Here is a 15,165-nt window from a genome sequence, read left to right as displayed (position 1 = left end):
ACTCACACACGTTTAACGTATATTGAATGGTATCCAACCATGTCCTTATCTATATAATAGTTGCTGTGATTAAGATTTAAGACAACCTTTTTATTCTTTATCAAATAAAGACAGCCTTTTCTTTTCTTATTGGTTGAACACAACTATATCAAATCCTAGAATGGCTTTCCCTTTCATTACCAGTAAAACAGTCATAAATTTTTTCCTCTCTTTTGCCATACTAATCTCCTTTCTTCTCTCACTCTCTCATGGAGATGAAGTTGCTAATACGACTAACGAAGTTCCAAAGGGCTGGGCAATGCCTACTGAACAAAACCCATTGAAAATTGTAGTTCCAGGTAGAACTTCATTTCAAAAGTTTGTAAAAGTTGACTACAGTGGGAAGAAGCTAGATAATTCTAAATTTGATGGTTGGTGCATTGATGTTTTCAAAGAGGTGCTTAAAACTTTGCCTTATTCTCTGCCCTATGAATTCAATGCCTTGAATGTCAGCTATGAAGAGCTGGTTCGTGGTGTCTACAACAAGGTAACAACTCTAGATTTACCGTTCAGTTTCTTAAATCTTTTCCTTAACACCCTAGACATCTTAAGGCCTTAAGCGAGAACTAAAATGAGATTTTTTTTATATATATTTTTTATATTTATATTTATGTATTAATTAAATTAATATTTATTTAATATTTTATACTATATTATACTTCATTTAAACTCTAGTTTTCTTGCCTATTAAAATGCAAATTAACTAATTAAATTTTTGTATTTAAGTTTTTCTGATATCTCATTTTCAATTGATAATATAGCTAATCCACTTAATCTTTCTTTAGACATTGTCTATCTTAGATATGATTTTATCAATTTTAATTTTGAAAAACTTTTTTTTGCAGAAGCAACTGTAATAGGTATTGTTAGTAAAATTCTATAAGCAATGCATGTATTTAGAAATAAATCTAACATTTTTATATAATTTAGTATGTCAATTGGAGTATATTCTTTTATTTGTAAAATTTCTTTTATTTGTAAAATTTCTTTTAAAACTTTTAACTTTGAAAATAAATATAAATCATCAATATTATAATAAACATTATGTTTGAGAAAAGATTTAAGTTTAAGACAATATTTTTGCAAAGTATCATCATCTAGCTGAGAGAGAGAGAGAGAGGCAGAGAGCAAGAGTGAGAGAGAAAATGTATGAGTAAATTTTAGGAATTTGAGATTTTTAATTTGTTTTGATTTGAGATTGTTTTGTGGGTAATTTTTTAGAACGGATTTGCATTTTATCCAGTTAATTTTTAATTTGTCTAGAGGTTAAGGATGATTTTTTGGAGTTTCATTTGAAACTATTTTTTTTTTCCTACTACCCATTATTTTTCAAAATTTTGGGGCCCTTTCAACTTGGGGTCCATAGGCAATGGCCTATTTGACCTAGTGGAAGGGCCGGCCCTGCTTAACGTTCATGTGTTGCATGACACAATATAAACATTCAAATTAATACCTCAAATTGTTTATATGTTTGCTTATATGTTCTAACTCATAAAAAATTTGCTTCGTTGTTCATACCCACCTAGAAAAAAGGTCCTTTGTACATGCTAAAATTTAGTATAAACGAAATTTAAATCAATAGACCACCAACGCCAACATTCGGTTTATTTTAGAGCAAGTAATTAAGCAATAAATGTAAATTCTCTCCAGTCTCCATCTTTCACAGAAGAGAGCCTCAAGTCAAAGTTCCTATAGTGGGAAGTTACTGTGGGAAGAAAAATGAGTATTGGGTAGATCAATTTTATATTGTCTTCTGATATTGACTGGCTCGTTTTGAAAGAGACAGAAAGCCCTAGGAAGAGCAGTGAATCTGTGACTAAAAAAAGTTGTATATAACTTATGACTTTTTTCATTTGTTTATTGTTTTCTTTAATTTCTTAGTTACAAACTTGTTTCTGATAAAGACTATGCTTGTCATGTATCATTGTATGATCTAAAAACAATGGAAGACTTACGATGCTGTTGTTGGAGATGTGACCATATTGGCGGACCGTACAAAATATGTGGAATTTACTCAGCCATTTGCGGAGTCAGGGTTGTCCATGGTAGTTCCTGCAAAACCTGAAGGATCAGCATGGATGTTCTTGAAGCCTTTCACCTGGAAAATGTGGCTGGCAACCGGTGTTGTCTTGATTTATACAATGCTTATAGTTTGGTTCTTGGAGCATCAGTGTAATCCTGAATTTAATGGCCCATTAAAGAATCAGATTGGTACCACAATTTGGTTCACATTCTCCACTCTGTTCTTTGCTCACAGTAAGTACAAATGTATATTATCTGTTTTTTTTTAGCAACAATGTGTCTCAACATGATAAGTACTCTATGACACTTAGCACAAGCTAATGATCAAGTCTTCCATACTGTTTATCGAGTCTAACCAGCTTCAAGGCTGCTTCATTGTGCCCGCCCCTAATAACTTATGGCTGTCTGGGATGTAGAGCAATATAATTGGTTTACCATGGCACAAATCCTTCTCTTATTTCTGTACATGTAATTAGCCAATTTTCAGAGACCTAGTATTTTGCAGTTAGTGGGAGTTAAAGAGGTTCGTTTATGTTCAAGGTTTAGAATGCTCTAATATATGAAAGGTTGCAAGTCATGTATGACTGGAAAAGATACTTGAGTATGAAATAAAAAATTGCTTTTGATGCATGAATTTGCTTACAACTTAATGCTAATTTTACAAAATGGATTGACCCCTGTAGGATCAATTAAGTTCATCTTATAATGAAATTGCTTTCTAATCAATAGGAGCTGCAGAGATAAAAACTAAACACAGCCAAGATAAATTTCTAATGAATGTAATCCATTACATTTGCAGGGGAGAAAGTTTATAGCAACCTTACTCGAGTGGTGGTGGTAGTTTGGCTTTTTGTTGTGTTGATCCTAACCTCAAGCTACACTGCTAATCTGTCTTCAATGCTCACCGTGCTACGATTACAACCAGTTAGAGATATCGAGTGGCTGAGGAGCAGTAATGCAAAAATTGGTTGTGATGGTGATTCATTTGTAATGACTTACCTGCAGGAAGTGCTCAAGTTTAATTTAAAGAACATCATTAAAGTTAAAACTGAATCTGATTATGAAGAGCATTTTAGAAACAAAAGCATAGCTGCTGCCTTTTTTGAACTTCCATATGAAAAAGTTTTCATCGACAAGTATCGCAAGGGATTCACCACCTCCACACAGACATATAGATTTGGAGGATTTGGCTTTGTAAGTAATAACTACACCTTGTAGCTTTCAGTTTCCACATAATTTCAAGTTGATCATTCCAAAGTTCAAAACTGAATATTTCCAAAAAAGACGCAAAAAAGCATGTTACATATTATCATTGGCCTTCACTGAATTTTATTTTTTCAGATAATTTCAGGTCTTTAAGAATTCTTTGCAGAAAATATGAATTCCAGACAGTTTAAATATGAAAAGAAACAATTTTGTAGAGAGTTTCTGCAAACTTTCTATTGTGGCTAAAACTAGTTCATTATTTCAAAGAAGTCTTCACTTATTTTCAGACAATGGTTTTAAGCACCTAAATCCTCAATAAATATTGATTAAATAAAATTTTCCATACACGCTATGATTTTTGTGTTAGTAATTCCATTCCAATGTGTTACCATTCTTGCCATTTGAGTTGTATCAATTTCATGCTATAGATTAAGAAATTATAAGGTTAAAGGTGTATCTAGTGCCATGTCATTTAACGTTTTAAGTATTATAAACTGTCTCCATTTCATTTCAATTGAGAGAATCATCTTTTTTCATGGTAGAAATCACTTCTAATTTACCCTCCGTGCAGGTATTCCAGAAAGGCTCGCCAATAACGAAGGACTTTTCAGAAGCCATACTAAGGCTATCAGAAGATGGTACCCTAACAAATCTGGAAGATAAATGGTTGACTCCCTCACGTGGGTGTTCAACAGACCAAACATCCAGTGATACAGATCCTTTGAGCATCCAGAGCTTCTGGGGTCTCTACCTTATATCTGCTGCCATTTCTACAATTTGTTTCCTACTGTCATTAATTCGATTGCTAAAAAATTATCAACATCCTCAAGAGGCAAACGAAGACAATGCAACTCCTAGCCCAATAAGAGTTTGGAACAAGGCGGTTGGACTTGCAAAATACTTCTATAATGGAGAGATCATTACTCCAGGGAGGGCTTCAAGTTCATCTTGTACGCCAGACTTACATAGTTGGACTTCTTTAAGATGGGAAGACGTGAGGACTATCGACATTCCCCATGATATTAACCAGGCCTCCCCACCTTCTGAAATTGAAGTGTCATAGAACTCCTTATTGAATGCACAGAGTAGAATAGGTAGGTTTTAGATGAAGAATTTTTTTAAAGAGCCTAAATGTCGTAATATTTACTTCTAATTGTCTACTACTAATTGTTGGAGGGGCAATTGTATGAAAGAAAGGGTTGTTAAGAGTTTGTAACAAATAGTTGGCTGGTGAGTTAGTTAGTTGCCTCGCTCAATTAGTTACACGAGTTAGAGTCAACTAAGTAGAAAACTCGATGTGAATCAACTGTATAAATATTTATCAAATGTCAATAGTATTGAATATCAATAAGAAATTAATTTGTCAAATTTTTCCTTTTTCCTTTCAACCAATTTCTTTCACACATTATCTTTTCTTGGAAGGTGACTACCTCGAATTGGTCAAATTTCACTAATCTATATATATATATATCTAAAGCTAAACCATAGCATTTATTGTTGCTACGCTCCAATTAAGCCACATCAGTGTCCAAGTCATTATTATTTTTCTTTCCAATTTTCCTATAATTTTTTTAATATTTACTCATTTTTTAAATATTTACACTTTCTCCAACTTTTCTCTATCCCTTACCTTTTCATCTCCCATTACTCACTACCCTCTACCTTAATATCACTTTTCATTTCTCCACTATTCTCGATCTAAATATCACTCTTCATCTTTGTTAAGGACATATTTTATGTAATTAGCTAATCCTTTGATAAAATGCACTTTACTTGTATTTGGGTAGATCTAAGATATGTTTAATACTTCAAAGAACATGTTGTTCAAGTGTAGTATTAAAGCCATGAAGATTGGACCAAGAAACAAGTGAAGAAAAGGTGTTTACTAAAGCTGGACACCTGCAAATAGCTGCTGGACACCTACTAGACACCTGCTCGACAGTTGCTCGACATATAGCTATCTATTGAGGTTTAATGAGGCTCGACAGATGCTATCTATCGAGGTTACGAAAATCAGAATTTTCAGATCTAATTTTTGGGCCAGACTTTTGTATTTGTGTAGGGTTTTTTTTTCTCACAACTCTAGACATATATAAGGCATATTTTAGAGGCCGTCACATAAGAGAATATAAGGAGAACATATGTAAAAGGTGACCGAAGCCTTATTCTCTCTAAAAGAAGTTACTGCGTCTTTGCGCCTTAGGGTTTTGTAACCAAGTGCTTCTTGATCTTCATTGTTGATGAAGTGAAGAACTTTGCAACCAACATCTTCTTCTCTAGTTGGTGATTGAAGTCGCGTATTGGGATCCGCGCAATTGGTTAGTCACGTACTGGGATTCGTGCATCAAAGAGTGGCATTCATATATTGAAGAGTTCAGAGGTTCTGAAGCGGTAGAAGGTTTCTGCTGTGAGTTCATCTACGGGGATTGTAGAGTCTAGGGACAAAGGTTTTGTACTAGATCTGAAACTTTTCTTTACTATAGTGAATTACTTTTCTGGAAGGTTTCCCCCCAGGTTTTTTACTGTGAAACTGGTTGGTTTCATTGGTTTTCCTGGGCCATCATATCTTGTCTTATTTATTTTTCCGCTGCACTTAGTTTTGACATGATATTGATATTTGTTTGTTTTAACAAGTTTTATACATAATAAACCTAATTAACAACTTGGGTTTTAAAACTTGTTAATTGTATCAATCGAGGTCTAAATTTCCCAACAAGTGGTATCAGAGCGGGTACACTCTGATTGAATTAATTTTCTGAGTGTGATCCTTGACCCCCGTTGTCATGGAGAATTCTAATTCTTCTATGTCCTTTAGTAGATATACTAGGACACGTGCCTTTTCATCTTCATGGCCAAAGACTCGTGATGTGTGGGTGAGAAAGGAGCCTAAGACTTAATTGTCTTTTCTGTTTGTCCTATGCTTTAATTCTTTCTATCTAAAGTAGGACTCTCTTTGCTTGATTTCTTTTCTATTTTTGAAATCATGCTTTCATGCATTTGCATCTTTCTTTCATGCATTCATGTTGTCTGTCTGTTTTTGTTTGGTTGTTTAATTTTTATTTTGTGTTTGTATACATCGGTTCTTGTGAACCTTAAAATGGCCATTGAAACAGAGTTTTCTAAACTTTGTATCTCTTGTAACTTAGATGGGCATCTCTATGCACAACTAAACAAGTGAGCTTTGTGACTCTTTGTTTGTGATGAGTAAGGTTAAGTGATCTCTTATACTTAACACTCGTATCACTCTTTTTGACGGGTAGGATTAGAAAATCCTAAGAAAAAAGCATAAATAACCATCTCACCACTATTACCCGCCAATCATGATATGATATTTGTATGCTTCCGTATAGCAAAAGTGCAATGTCAATGACATCTGTATGCCTCGGTATAGCAAAAGTGTAATGTCAAAAGCTTAACATAATTGGGTATTTCTTTTCTCTCCTTTGTATACCCATGCATGGTTTGCTTAATAAAAAGAAAATATGCAAGGAAAAAAAAAACAAAAAGATCAAAATGCTTTAAATATGATTGCAAGCTTGTTTTCTAGGAGATGTGAGAGTTATAGGATGTACCTCGAAAGTGATAGTTCCCATCAAACAGTTATGATTGTGTGTGAGTTAAAGTGATTTTCTCATATCTCAAATTGTCATAACTTTGAGACACATATGCAATCTTGCGATGTTTTCACACACAACACGCAATATTCTTTACTACGCTTGATACATGTGCAGGTACAATGTGATTTGACCATTACAAGGTTTACATGCGTTGATGTATGCTTAACTCTTTGTTGGTTGAGAGATGTTTTGAGAAGTTAAAATGTTGGTTGGGTCATTAGCTGAGTTGCATGTTTGATTGCATTCATATCTATATTTTTTTCTCTTCTTGAAAACTGTTTTTCAGCCATCTCGACGCCTCCTCGCTACCTCTCGATACCTGGCTTATCTGTCGAGTTCTTCTGTTGCCTCTTATCGCAATCTTGACACCTCTCGATAGCTAGGTGGATGGATAGAGAAAGTTTCTGTCTTCTTGATAGCTTCTCGATAGCTGTTCGATCCATCGAGGTATGCTCGATAGCTTCTCGACACCTCTCGATCCATCGAGAATCTCTGCATGCATTTTTTTTTTACATGTTTTGCATGTTTCTTTTATCTTGTCATCCATAGCATCTTGTTTCATTCATTCATGCATTTTTATGGATTCTTTGTGACCCCTTGATCATCCTTGATCATCTTTATGTTTCTCAGGTGAAGTTTTATAGCTTCTTGTACCCATTGTCAATCGTGACAAAAAGGGGGAGAAATTGGAGAATTTGTGGTTTCTTTTTAAGATTCTACAAGTTAGGGGGATAAATACATGACCTTGTAAGGGGGAGATATGTTTTATCTTGTTAGGGGGAGTGTTTACCTCTTTGTTGTTGTAGGAGCTACTTTTAGCTTCTTGTTTTTATACCTTAGGTCTTGTGACCATGTTTACATACATTGTGCTTATCTTTGATATATATATATATATATATATATATATATATATATATATATATATATATGATGTATGTTTTCTTCACCTACCTCTACATGTGTTGTTTCTTTTCTTTCTTTATACACATGTTTCTTTATTTGTATACAATCTATTATTTCTGTCTCACACTAAGATGCCTTGATGAGTTTTGTTTAAAGTGTTTTAGAAATATAGGTTGTCAAAGTCTTCCATGCCATGAACTCTCTTCTTGCAAAGTTTTTCAAGAGTTTGTGTTAGGATAGATTTTATTGTATTCAACAAGTGAGTATGAATTGAGTGATTATGACTTCTCTCATATGTTCATTTGTTTGTTGTGGTTTTATCACGGATTGCCAAAGGGGGAGATTGTTAAGGACATATTTTATGTAGTTGGCTAATCCTTTGACAAAATGCACTTTACTTGTATTTGGATAGATTTAGGATGCGTTTAATACTTCAAAGAACATATTGTTCAAGTGTAGTATTAAAGTCATGAAGATTGGACCAAGAAACAAGTGAAAAAAATGTGTTTACTAAAGATGGACACCTGCTCGACAGCTACTCGACAGACAGCTATCTATCGAGGTTTAATGAGGCTCGACAGATGCTATCTATCGAGGCTATCTATCGAGATTACGAAAATCAGAATTTTCAGATCTAATTTTTGGGCCGGACTTTTGTATTTGTGTAGGGTTTTTTTTCTTACAACCTTAGACATATATAAGGCATATTTTAGAGGCCGTCACATAAGAGAATACAAGGAGAACATATATAAAAGGTGACCGAAGCATTATTCTCTCTAAAAGAAGTTACTGCGTCTTTGCGCCTTAGAGTTTTGTAACCAAGTGCTTCTTGATCTTCATTGTTGATGAAGTGAAGAACTTTGCAACCAACATCTTCTTCTCTAGTTGGTGATTGAAGTCGCGTACTGGGATCCGCGCAATTGGTTAGTCACGTACTGGAATTCGTGCATCAAAGGGTGGCGTTTATATATTGAAGAGTTCAAAGGTTCTGAAGCGGTAAAAGGTTTTTGCTGTGAGTTCATCTACGAGGATTGTAGAGTCTAGGGACAAAAGTTTTGTACTAGATCTGAAACTTCTTTTTACTATAGTGAATTGCTTTTCTGGAAGGTTTCCCCCCAGGTTTTTTACTGTGAAACTGGTTGGTTTCATTGGTTTTCCTAGGTTATCATATCTTGTCTTATTTATTTTTCCGCTGCACTTAGTTTTGACATGATATTGATATTTGTTTGTTTTAACAAGTTTTATGCATAATAAATCTAATTAATAACTTGGGTTTTAAAACTTGTTAATTGTATCAATCGGGGTCTAAATTTCCCAACAATCTGTCCCTTCATCTTCCTTTTTTTTTTTTTTTTCGCCCTTTCTTATTCACACCCTCTTACTATAAATTTATCATTCTCTCTTCTATTCTTTACACACTTTTCCCTCACAAAAAAAGGTTCTCTCTCTCTCAATTTTTTGGTGATTTTTTATTTTTATTTTTCTTGCATGTCTGCTTTAGGTTGATAAATTGTTGTGTTCTTTAGAAATTTATATTGAGCTGATGCAATTTAGTTTTGTGATTTAACTTTTTTTTTTCTCTCTCTCTCTTTAATTGTTAATATTATTACATGTGTTTTTCTTTAAATTCTTAATTTGGGTTGCTTTGGATTCACTTATTTAGTTTTTCTATATATGTTATTTTTGTACAACATGACATTTGTTCTATGAAGTTCTTTAAACTTGATACATTATCTTTTCATTTTATTTTATTTTTTCTCTCCTCATGTGAAATGATTGACTTTTAACAAAAAATATTCTATTTATATATTTAGAAATTTATTTCTTCTTAATTCCAAAATTTTAAATTTTGTAAGGGCCATAAGGAACAAAGGGGTCCATAATGCATTCACATTCTCCTCATATCGCGATAAATCTAAGTAGTTAAATAGTATTGTTGTTTTATTTACCACTACTACATATTTTTTCTTGAAAACTACATACTATTGATCGTAACACTAAATGGATATTTCAAAGTTCATTTGCATGTGGTGAGTTGAAACATTGTTGAATAATGATGTACATTAGATTGTATGTGTAGCCTCTTGACTTGCAAAGGGTAAGTACTGATTTAAATTCAGCACTACTACAATTGACAATTTAAATTCAGCCATATCCTCCATATCATTAAATTATTAATATTTTCTCTTTTTTTTTAATTTTTAAAAATTAAACATATAATGTTTTAATTAAATAAAAATAAATAAAAATTTCCTTATAAAATCATACCCATTTTTTTTAACATTTACACTTTCTCCAATATTTCTCATTCCTTTCACATTTCATCTCCTCACTACCCTCTACCTTAATATCACTCTTCATCTTCATTTAGTTTGTTTCTTCTTCTTCTTATCCTCCTATTACAAATTTTCGTTATCTTTTCTATCTTGTATTTTTATACATAATTTTCCCTCACAAAAAATGTTATTTCTCTCTCTCTCAATTTTTTGGTGGATTTTTTTTTTTCTTGCATCTCTGCTTTAGGTTATTAATTTTTTGTATTTTTAAGAACTCTACTTTCAGTTGATGCTATTTAGTTTTGTGTTTTAAGTTTTTTTTTTTTTTTCTTTTTTGTTCTCTTTGATTGTTAAATGTTATCCTATTGCATTATAAAGAATATAATATTATTCTATTACATAGCATGATTTTAATAATTTTATCATATAATAATTTTACATAAGTTATATAGTACAATCGTAAAACAACAACAACAACAACAATAATAATAATAATATTATTATTATTATCATTATTATTACTATTATTACTACTATTATTATTATTATTATTTATGAAATAACTCTAAAATAATTATCGCATGCGACGCGTAAATCTGCGACTAATTTCCCTAAGAGCCCAACATTGCAAGTTGCTCATTATACTTATCAAGTTTGAAGGAACTTGATTTCCTTACTTAATTTAATCTATGGTTTGGATGAAGTAATAGCAAGATTATCAACAACAGGCCTTGGAAGGGCTAGCACAACAATTTGACCATCTCTTCGAAAGCCTTAAAGCCCGAACTAAAACATTGAAACTGGACTTTCCCAAGTTTGTAGGGTAAAATCTTTCTACTTGAATATATTCTTTTTCCCATAAAAAAGTTGAAACATGACCAAAATTACAAACTAAAGAAAAGCAGCCAAAATGATACAGTTGTGTCACAATAGAGTTCAATAGATATATAGTTATGATGGAAAGAGTAAAGCAAAGTTATTAGTTTACATATTGTTCTATGCAACCTTGGGCGGTAATATAATGTAAGAACAAAACCTAACATCTCGATAGCTATTTCACACCTTTCTAACACTACAAAAAATTCATACAATACAGACAAGAAAACAAGAATAAAAGGAGAGACCAAAAATTGTACTGATAAACCGGGACACTTCTTGACAAAAGCCTAATAAGTTCCCTAGCCTTGATGATAATATATGGGCCAAAATTGGCAATTGACATCAATCCTTAGATTATATAGTTAGTTGGCAATGTTTCAAAACTATATACTAAACTAGCATCTCGAGTTTAAAAGACTCGATTCATTCCTCAAAACTCGAGCCTCAAAGGCTTGATTTCCATGTTTTGATATGGCTTTTTGCCACATGGCATCCACTTGGAACTTGACTCTTAGAGGCTCGAGTTCCATTTGGACCCTTTATTTTTGTTTTTTGAGAATTACGTGGTTTATCTAAGTGGAATCCATTTGGATATCGACCCTTAGAGGCTCAATTTCATAAAGGAAAAATTCACGCTATCACTCAGTCACAATCACCCTCTTCACTCTCACTCACCCCCTCCATTCTCACTCAGTCCACAGATACTCTCAATTCCTTATTCTCATTCTTCCTCTAACTCTCAATTCCTCTCAATTCCTTGTCCTCCACCAAATTCCTCGTCCACAGACTAACTCTTAGTTCTTCTCCCTTAGTTCTTCCCCCTAAATCAAACCCTAAATCCACAAACTCACCCAAACACTCCGGCCATCCTGCTTCACTGAAACCCGCTACCTCAGAATCACTGAAACCCACACCAGGTAATCCATAGTTAGTTTCAAAACTTTGCCAACTAACTATATAGGCTGGGGATTGGTGTCAAATGGCAATTTTCCCCTAATATATGGGTCCCTAATCCCTATATTTCTGACACATGGAGAAGAGAGAATCATGAAATTAATCTTTCAAATGTAAAACAATGAAAAATAGAAACTTCAGGCAATATTTAGTAATATCAAATGAATCTGATAACTGAACTTACAAAGTCCACATGAAATGCCATACTCTTTCAAAGCAGATTTAACAGTTGGCCAAACCTCTTGCAAGTACTTTTCTGAAGAAAGCAATTAAAACACAAAAAAAAAATCAAAAATCAAAATCAAAATCTAAACCCACAATCAAGAGCAAACAGTCAAACACCATAAAAGAAAGAAAATATATTTAATTTAAAAAATAATTGGTGGTTTTGAAATTTTATCTCTGTATTGAGGGAAGAGAGTGGAGAATTCCGGATTCTTTCCAAGAAGGGTCAAACTTTTCGATCTTCCAGCGGTCCATGTTTGGGGTTCTCACCCCAAGGTTTTGGTTTGTCGTGCTTATTCTGAACAATTTTTATTTGTTATTTATATTTTTTAACTATTTTAAAAGGAACAAAATTTGAACAAAAAATATTATATTTTAAAATTAATTTTTTCTCACATAAATTTTAAAAAATAATATCAAAATTTTATTAAGATAATATTTGACAGCATACTTGATTATAGCATAAAACTATAACTTCACTTAATAACTATTTATTGAATTTTGAAAAATTTACCATTAGATTACATTTTCTTTTTATATCCTTCGTGCTTGCAAATTTTTCTAAAAATAAAAAATCGATAACTATGTCATCAATCAAATGTTTAAATTTTAAGTTTTTATAATTTAAAATTATGGTATATTATAGTAAACCTCCTTGTGGTTAGGCCTATTTTCACTTTGCCTACTTGCAGCTTAAAACTTGATATTTTGCCCACCTAAGGTTAACTTCGTCACTCTTCCGTAACCCACCTTCTATTTGCCATTATAAAAACAGAATTTTAGGCAAAAATAAACATAACAAGAATCAAAAGGCTAGGGTTTTAAATTATGAATTGGGCAACTAAATTTGCACAATTTCAAACTGAGCCCCTCCCTTCCCTGTCACAGTCTTAGTCCACTAGTAAATTCGCTCTCTCGTTCTTCTCTTCTCATCTCTCCTCAATTTTTTTTTTTTTTAATCAAAGAAACATATAAAAAATGTAATCAATGTATAAAAGACAAAAAAAAAAAAACTATAATAACAACTTTCAGATGCAACACCTTTATAAAGTGCCAAACCTCACTTTAACCACTAGCCCTTCTATACAGATGGGTGAATATGTGTAACGAAGGAGGGCAGTGCATTAGGTCAGCTGGGTGTAATTTTCGTTAGAGAGAAGGGCATTGAGGGATGACAGTGGTTGGGGAAGAAATCTAGGAGGACATGGCCTTCTCGAGGCAAATATGCTTTGGGATATTTTTCTTTTAAGATTTAGGTAATAGGTTTGAAGGTTCCTTTCTTTCTTTCCTTGGTGGTGTTTGGTTGTGCAGAAAAGACCGAAAATTAGGAGAGGGGCAAACTAAGATCAAGGTCAATCCATGGTAGAATAAACCAAACCCACCGTCAAAAAGTGTTGCTAGATTTCTCTCCCTATCTTACCCTCCGATCTAGCACCTAGGAGCCACCACCATGACATCAAACCCATGGCTGATCTACTATGATCCAAACCCACGGCTGCTTTTTTTTTTACCTCACTCTTTGGTTGTTGGCTTATCTCTGTCTCACTCTTTTTTGTTGATAGCGTTACTGGTTGTTTTGAGATGTTGGTCTTCTTGTAAAATTTGGTTCAAAATTTTGAGCTGTTATGAGATTGTTGATATTGTTATAGATTAAAAATAATTTCATTGAGCCCTTTGATTTGTGTGTCGTTCCTCCATTTTGTTCTCATTGAAGTTCATGAACAATTAAAAACCCTAGCTTTTCAATTCTTGTTATATATGTTTTTGCCTAAAAATGTGTTTTTCTAATGGCAAATGGAGAGGTGGGTTATATAAGGTCAATGGGGCCACCTTCAAGTTAGTAAAGTGTCAAGTTTTAAACCATAGGTAGGCAAAGTAAAAATGAGCTTAACCATAAGTGGGTTTATTGTAATTTTCCCTTAAAATTATGTGTGGACGCCCCAAAAAAGGATTTTCTTATTTATTTATTTATTTTGTGGTATCGCACATTGGGTCCTTAGTAATGTGACTCTTTGTGTACATGTGTTTCTAAGGTGAGGTGTGTGTGAGAATCCATTTTTCTTATTTTTATTTTAGGGTCACCACCGACCATTGGTTTTGTATTAGGTGTGATTGGTCACTTATATGTCTAATTCATTTTAAGTTACCTAATTAACTAAACCAATTTTAGGGATTTATTAATTAAGGAAACCAAAAATCTGAACCAAAAATCTTGGACTCGAAAGTTCGGTTACGTGTGGGGAAAGTGTTAGGCACTCCACACCGCCTATCTAAAGGATAGTACCCAATTTTAATTCATTTCTAATGTAATCTTTTTAGTGAAGAAATAATATACTTGGCATTTTGGTTTTTGAAAAAACTTTGTACAAACTCTATATGTGTGTGTGTGTGGGTGTGGGTGTGGTTGTGGGTGTGTGTGTGAGTATTTATTTATGTATAACATATTATGTGAATATTTATTCCAAGGATTTATTTACAACCAAAGCATGTGAAGTATATATTTACATAGCATGTGTGAGGTGTGGATGCCTCCCAAATTTTTGAAATTTTCCAAGTTTGGTCACACATTGGGTCCTTGGCAGCATGATTCTTGTGTGCTTGTGTGTCTAGGGTGGGTTGTGTGTATGTGACTGCCTTTATCTTATTTTTTTTAAGGAGTTTCCACCAACCATTGGTTTTGTATTAGGTGATTGATCTCCTATGAGTCTAATTCATTATAAGTTACCAATTAACAAAACCAATTTTAAAGGGTTTGTTAATTAAGGTAAACCAAAGTTTTTAACCCAAAGATCATGGACTTGGAAGTTTTATTAGGTGTGGGGAAGGTGTTAGGCACCCTACAACGCCTATCCGAAAAGAGTACCTCATTTTAATTTATTTCAAACCTTAACTTTTTATGAAGAAATAGAATACTTGGCATTTTGATTTTTTTTTTTTTTTTTTTGAAAAGGTTTAGTAAACAATATACATACATATATGCATGTGAGTAATTATTTACCATATGATTAGCATGTGAATATTAACTCCAAAGAATATATACAATC

At 33.0% G+C, this 15,165-nt stretch overlaps 1 protein-coding gene across 1 annotated transcript; it reads left to right on the top strand.

Moving 5' to 3' along the window:
* The first annotated feature begins 1,828 nt into the window (after positions 1-1,828).
* On the top strand, positions 1,829-4,589 carry LOC142634349 (glutamate receptor 3.5-like). The gene is made up of 3 exons (XM_075808647.1): positions 1,829-2,295; positions 2,861-3,255; positions 3,839-4,589. The coding sequence occupies exons 1-3, from the start codon at positions 2,082-2,084 to the stop codon at positions 4,328-4,330; spliced, it is 1,101 nt and encodes a 366-aa protein (XP_075664762.1). The 5' UTR covers positions 1,829-2,081; the 3' UTR covers positions 4,331-4,589.
* The last annotated feature ends 10,576 nt before the right edge of the window (positions 4,590-15,165 follow it).

The sequence above is a fragment of the Castanea sativa genome, chromosome 5, assembly GCF_040712315.1.
Source record: "Castanea sativa cultivar Marrone di Chiusa Pesio chromosome 5, ASM4071231v1".
Taxonomy (NCBI): domain Eukaryota; kingdom Viridiplantae; phylum Streptophyta; class Magnoliopsida; order Fagales; family Fagaceae; genus Castanea; species Castanea sativa.
This window is presented reverse-complemented; position numbering and strand designations above follow the sequence as displayed.